Source organism: Erythranthe guttata, chromosome 1 (genome assembly GCF_056151865.1).
Source record: "Erythranthe guttata isolate IM_541 chromosome 1, IM_541, whole genome shotgun sequence".
Taxonomy (NCBI): Eukaryota; Viridiplantae; Streptophyta; class Magnoliopsida; order Lamiales; family Phrymaceae; genus Erythranthe; species Erythranthe guttata.
Genome location: NC_142533.1, coordinates 8,540,247 through 8,547,500, shown reverse-complemented (window position 1 = coordinate 8,547,500; position 7,254 = coordinate 8,540,247). Strand labels below are relative to the sequence as shown.

Genomic DNA, 7,254 nt, shown 5'->3' with positions numbered 1-7,254 from the left:
GACTGTCCACGCGCGCACCAAGTGGCGGCTCATCCTACGAAAATGTGGTTATTTAAGTTGAATTAGTGGTTGGTCTTTGCGATAACATGTCACACCTTTTCAGCGCCGTTCCTTTTTAAAAGTTGTGTCTATTGGACATAAATTTTCCAATCCTATGAATAGAGCCCCTACAGAATGAAAATTATTTCATTCGAAAACCAGCATTTTCTACATACATAAAGCATATTGTTCATCTCTTCATTCGTGTTTAGAGAGTCCAAAGCTCATGTTTTATTCGCTGTAGTTCGACTTTGTTGTGATGAAAAATTTGAAACCCTTAAGTTGTTGTACCTTGGGGACTGAAACCCTTAAGTCGTTGTGCCTTGGGGACAATTGACCAACGTAATCACTTGTACTGGCCAATCTTATCTTACGGAGAAACAATACAATTCTAGCCTCGACTTCTTTTCCGTCCTAATTTTTTGTTCAAGAACTCATTTCAAAATATACCTTCCAAATAACATGCATAGACTTTGTATGATCCAAGTAAATCGCATCTTAAAACTATGGCGGGAGACCACCTTGTTGATTGGGTGTATACGCATACAAACCATCAAGATGTTTTTAGAGATGCATCATCTTTTAATAAAATTGGGATTATGGAACTTTAGACTGTGAATGTTCTTATTGTTTAGATAGGATTTTTCCTTGCTTGAATCTCAATTGTAATATAGGTGCACTCATTTCCTTGCTATAGGCCGGCATGGTTTTTTAACGAGGCCCCCTTTATTAATGATATAAATATTTTTTTTGGGGAAAAAAAACTAAGAAAAAACTCACAGCCCTTGCCATCGATGGATATTATGTGTTATATGATATTTTGGTACGTATATTGGGAAAGATTTATTAAACAATGTTCAAGATAATATTAATAAAATAATTAATGTTCTTAAATAAATAGAACAACAACAAAAGATATTCTAAACGTTAATTTGTACATAAAAAGTGTAAAATTTTATATTTTTGACCTTTTTTTTCTTTTGTTTATTTACCTATTTTATATTTGTATAAAAATTGGAACACCCTTAACTCAAATTTTAAATTTGTCATGACCAGAGTCCAACTTTTGGTTAGAGTGGATCCGCGATTTATATACAACTCTATCTCCAAATGATATATTTGATTTATAACTCTACTTAATGAGAATCATAATATCAAGAACCATTTTTTTAAACTAGTCTAAATATGCGGGTATTGAATGTAATCATCCAAAATAAGTAACATAGCAACTAAATAAATTTATTTCATATGCTTTATATTTTTTGCAGAACCTTGTGTCTTGATAATGGAACATACAACCCTTTCATATACCTAGCTAACCTTATATTCTATGTAACACCACACACTCGTACGCGCACATGTAAGTGATGATACAGCGGTACTTACAAGTACTTTTATTTATAACGTAAAATTAGCCACATCAAACGTTATTGTATGAACATTCCTTCATTCTTGTGTTCGGTTGCGCGCAATAGTCATAAGTCATGTAGTTCTTTCTATAGCCTGCCATCTTCTGTTTCTCGACAGCAGTGAGTGCCTTGTATTTATTCCAGAAAAGATTATCTCCAGAACATGCCGCCATATTGTTGCCCGGACATGCATTGAATCCAAAATCCGAGTAGTGCATGAAGAAAGGGGCTTTACTCCAATCGACCGTTCCAGCCCAATCTGCATTCCATATACTTGCTTCGATGTGCATCGGCTGATTCGGATACGACACCCCCGGAACGTTATTCTTGAATTCTCTCATAGGAATATTATCAATATAAAACCTACACAATTATAAATGATTTAAGTGGTCACTATGTAATATATATAGGAATTACATAGGAACAATTGAAATTGAAGGAGTTAGTTTATACTTACACTATCTGGGAAGGATTCCAAAGAATATCATAAGTGTGGAAATCTGCTGATGGATCAAACCATAGGTTAAAGGTCTGCTCTCGATGTCCAGATTCGTAGTTATAAACATTGGTTTGCAGTTTCCCGGTCGATCCTAGAAACTCAAAGTCAAATTCAAAATGAGGTTTGCTTGAACTTTCACCATCTGGGAGTGCAGTTAACTGCAATTTACAGGTAAATACAATCAAATATATGATACAATTAATGTAACCAAATTTTTTTAATGATAAAAACATGAAAATAGAAACAGTATTTACATAGAAATTTGGAACAATTCCCCCTGATTTGTTACTTGGTAACTTCATCTTGATATGGAATAATCCGGACCCGTAGTCCGATTTAGACCGAAACCCCGCACCTATATACGTGAAAAATATGTTGTAAGATTATTAGAATTTTCCTTCAAAATATATGTTAAGCATACGAACTACGTATCGGTTAAAGATCCACAGTTCATCCACATCAAAACAAGTGTATTTAGGGCGCCTATATATCATGATATTAACCAAAATTATATATTCTAATATACACGTACCTGAGGATCGATCGAATTTAAGTTGAACCTCAGATTGTTGGGGATTAACCGAAAAGTGATCGCCTCCCCAAAGATACGAATAGTATGCATCAAAATTAGTATTTAGTGCTTCAGTTGCTTGGAAACAAAAAGCACCAAGAAGAATGGTTAAAATTATTTTGAATGCCATTATTCAAGTGTTAGAATATTTTTGTTGTAGATGATGGGTTCCTTGTATGCAACTACGCTCTTATATAGAACATACTTACCATACATAAACGTTGCATTCTCGTAATTAATCATATCACTTGACTTTTTTTCATATACAAATATGTAAGGTTTATTGAATACATCAAATATTACAACAACGTTGTTATGTAATATTAATTAAAATGATACAAGTTCTAGGAAACATTACAAGAATATTATATAAAAAAAAGGATGAAAATTAAACAATGTAACAAAAGCTTAGTAATTGAATTTCTTATTAGAGAATTTATTTTTGAAAGTTCTAAGACTATTTTATACCACAACAAAATTATTTAAATTTAACATAAGATGTACTATATTGACTAAAAATGAAAATATCTAATTGTATTCTTACATAGCATACATACCATACATAAATATTGTATTCTTGTCCTTAACTACTTTTTTTGGTGTTCTATAAGGTTTATTGGTTATATCAAAATATTACAACAATAGTATCATGTTAATTAGTTAAAATGAAGAAAGAAATTCAACGATACATTATAAAATATTATGACAACTATCTATAAGTAGGAATAGTATGGAAGGTTGTTTCGCTTGTCATTTATAAGGTTAATTTATAAATGACAAGTTAATTTAGTAATTTAGTAATTTATAAGGTTAATTTAGTAATTTTGATTAATATTATTGATATATATTAATGGTAAAATAAATATTGTAGGACCAACTGTATTTAGAAGACAAATACTCCCTTTGTTCTTGGTCCCAAATTATTTTTAGAGTTTCAATAAGGCATTAATTGTATTTTTTTTTATCAATTTTGTCCCTAATCACTCTTAATTAGTTAATTAAAAAATAATTAATCACAAGGGTATTTTGGTATTTACTATGTTATTTTTGGTATAATCTATACACATTTATTGAGTATCTTAATATACGTGCAACCACCCAAAACGACATATAATATGGAACAGAGAGAGTAATAAATAAACTAACACAATTTCAGATACAACTTTAGATTTGATGTATCTATAAAATATAGCATTTATCTATATCTATATAGTTTGAGAAATGTTAGGAAGATTTCTTCCATTTTATTTGGGAACATAATTACTCGTAAATATATTTTGGTCTTCTTATATAGCTTTAAAAGGAGAAAGAATTAAGTTGGTTAATATTTGATTCAAAGCTTAATTGCTTAACTTTTCATATTCCAAGTTTTTTTTTTTAAATATTTGCTTTCTATCAAAACTCGACATTGAAAAAATAGTTTTTTTTCGTATTTAAAAGTACATTATTAGAGCTTTCAAACACTATATTATTTCACTGTATTTTAACGTTTAGGCATAGGTGTGCAAGTTGGAATGGAAATTTTGCTGGTTTAGATCCGAAAAGTTCCAATTTTAGAACAACTTTTTTCCATTCCAACTTCCGAAATTTTCAAAATTTTTTAATTGGAATTGGAATTACATAAAAAAAAATTGGAATTTCCACTTTTCGATTCGATTTAATTTCTGAAATTAATTCCGATTATTTTTCCAAAAGATACACCTATAAATAATATGCAATACATAATACTTATTTTAATTTTTTATTTTTTACTAAACAATAATTTGATTAAGGTTTTGTTTTAGAATTTTGGCATACTGAATTGTCGTTAAAAGTTTTATTAGACATTATGATGTAGTTTATTTTTATTTAATTATTTTGAACTGAAATTTAGTAGTTATTAGTTTTACTTTACCGACTGAGATGTTCTTATTTTTGGAAAATTATGATTTTTTTAGAAAATTTCCGCTAAGTTTTGAAATTTTGAAAATTTCCGCTAAGTTATGTGATTTCTGATTTTTTTCCAAAATTCCGAAATTTTCTGGCTTTTTGGAATATGAACGAATTTTTAAATTCTGAAAATGTTGGATTTGAAATTTTTCCGAAGAGGCTAATTCCAATCCAATCCATCGACTTTAACCCCTATATGTGGGCCCATTTTTATTTATTTATGTTATGTTTTTATTTTTCCAACATTTCAATTGTTTTGATAATAACTTGAGGAAGGTACATAAATAAAATAAAATAAAAACATAAGAATTAAAAAGATAAAATGAAAAAAAGTACTTCCACAATATATTATGTTATATAGTCCTAAAACTTAATGTGCTAAACAAAGTACTGAAAAACATATATATTAGAGTAACTCACAATTATATGCAATATTTCCTATTATAAATAATTCTAAGTATTCTCAATGACACGTAATTTTTAATTTTTTGCATTCATTTATTTTTTTATTTTTTTATTTTTTTATTTTTTTATTTTTTGTATAATGTGAGAGATTACTAACTACTAAGCATGAAGTTATTCGAAAAGTTAAATAAGCATATCTTGTCCATAACAAAATAAATGTCTTTTACATCATGATCTCTACATAATTCTTATGCTACAGTCGATATGTACTCTATATTTTCAATAGCATACTTTTATATTTAAATAAGTTTTGAGAGTTTTTCATGTTGTATAGGTAAAAAAAATATCACCACACGCGTTTTCACATTATGCTGAAACTAGTATTTTTTGCTGTGTGATGCATTGGATAGCACTGCAAAATTTAAAAAATAAAAGTAATTAACTTAATACATGACAATGAAAATTATAACAAGAGATATATTACACTATTATAATATAATTCATTAGTGCTATTTAAATAACACCATTCATACGAATCTGATCATACAAAAACAACTCGACAAAATAATTTATACACTTAATTATCATAATATGAGATTGGTCGTTAAATAAATGAAACATGTAATATAGAAAAAAATAATAATAATCAAACATTTGTCAGTAACAAAGAAATCAGAATAACAAAAAAGTTGAAAATTGTTCCATTGATACAAGAATTTTTTTTTTTAAATAGAAAATTAGTAGAGAAAAAAAGTCTTATTGAGATAAGAAAGAAAAAAATAAAACAAAATGATTAGAAACTTAGCAGAGAAAAAAAATAAACATAAAAAAAATAACAAAGATGCTATGTATAACCAAGAAAGCGGAATAAAAATTAAGATAAGAAATAAAAATAAAATAAAATAACTAAAAAAATAGTAGATTAAAAAAAAGTTTGATCGTGATAAAAAATTAAATGAAAAGGAAAAAAAAAATTGTAGAGAAGAAAATAAAAACAAAAATTATTACACAAATGGCTTAGGGTTGCACAAGCGTTAACTTCTTTAATATATAAGATTAGTATAATTTATGATTTTTTTTTTACTTTAAAGTATAAATAGCTAGGTTTAGAACTTTATTAAATATTTCCATTATTTATTATCAAAATTTTAGGAATTTCTAATCTTAGGCTAAAAATTTTTATATATTCGCGCTCTAGTCATGCCATTTGGGTTGTGCAACAATGAACGAGATATTCCGTCTACACTAGCGCAATTTTTTGTTGGTGTTAGGTGGTTACTGGAACAGAGAATCGCCTCGGTTTCTAGTTTTAGGTTTCCTTATTAGAATTAAAAGGATTGTTTTGCCTTTTCTTGAAATACCGGAGACTCGATGCATGATCGCGAGCGAATATGAGTTTTAATAATATATTTCTAATTTCTTAGTTATTTTCTTGCGGTTGCACATAAAATACTTTCGATACTATTGCAATCATATCAAAAGTACCGATGAGAGTAAGCCCAGTCGCGCGCCACAAAATGTTTCTGACGGTAAACCATGCATTGTCAAAAAATATACTCTAATTAATTTCCCAGTTTAACCTTTCGACATCGAATGGCGTAAGCCGGAGACTTTGACAGAGCTTAAGTCGATAGATAATGGCTAGGAATTCAGCCACTTTTATAAAAAAAAAAACCCCTTGCCAAATTAAAGAAAGAAGAAAAGCATGCTACTATCTGCCAAACTCATCGCGATCGAATAATGGTGGGATGTGAATTCTTATATCACGATGCCAATTCTGCAATTCTGAAACCGGGAGTTTGTAAAATATTTCCAGTAGATCACTTCAAAAGCCCTTTCGACTGAACGAAAACAGATGAATAATGGATTCTTTTTCTAGGGATTTGCATGCAACACCTTTATGTAGATGGAAGAAATAAATAAAATAAAATCGATGCTCAAATTGGTTATCTCATGTTTTCTATGCGGTTGTCATGCATGTTATGGATTCGCCACTGACTATAAGAACACTATAAATATGAAGGCGGAAACTCTTACTCTTCTTGATGGTATATACTATGGTGCAAACAACTTGGTTTTCAGAATGTGCAAATTATGTAGACGAAAGAATTCAATGTCTCCGACTTTGTGTAATTTAAATACAACTTGTAAAACTCAGAGATTTTTAAAGAAGATAAACAAAAACTTGTGTGAATAATTGTTTTGCAGTGGAATTTAAACAACACAAGTTTTAAATCATTATCCACAAGTATATAACTTGTGGATGGTGCATTCACAAGCGGAAAACAGTATTCAAAGGGATACAAATGAGAAGGCAAGATCTTCTCTTGTAAGAAGAAATCATAGGTTGATTTCTTTGTAAACCAATTCCTATAATCTAGAACAATATAACTGAGCAGCAC

The 7,254-nt window shown here is 29.0% G+C and overlaps 1 protein-coding gene across 1 annotated transcript; it reads right to left on the bottom strand.

The window, feature by feature from the left end:
- Positions 1-1,262: 1,262 nt before the first annotated feature.
- On the bottom strand, positions 1,263-2,680 carry LOC148772778 (xyloglucan endotransglucosylase/hydrolase protein 3-like). The gene is made up of 4 exons (XM_088821120.1): positions 2,480-2,680; positions 2,202-2,302; positions 1,906-2,105; positions 1,263-1,811 (listed from the first exon to the last, which is right to left on the bottom strand). Exons 1-4 carry the CDS (start codon positions 2,646-2,648, stop codon positions 1,460-1,462), a joined length of 822 nt encoding a protein of 273 aa, XP_088677246.1. The 5' UTR covers positions 2,649-2,680; the 3' UTR covers positions 1,263-1,459.
- Positions 2,681-7,254: the final 4,574 nt, after the last annotated feature.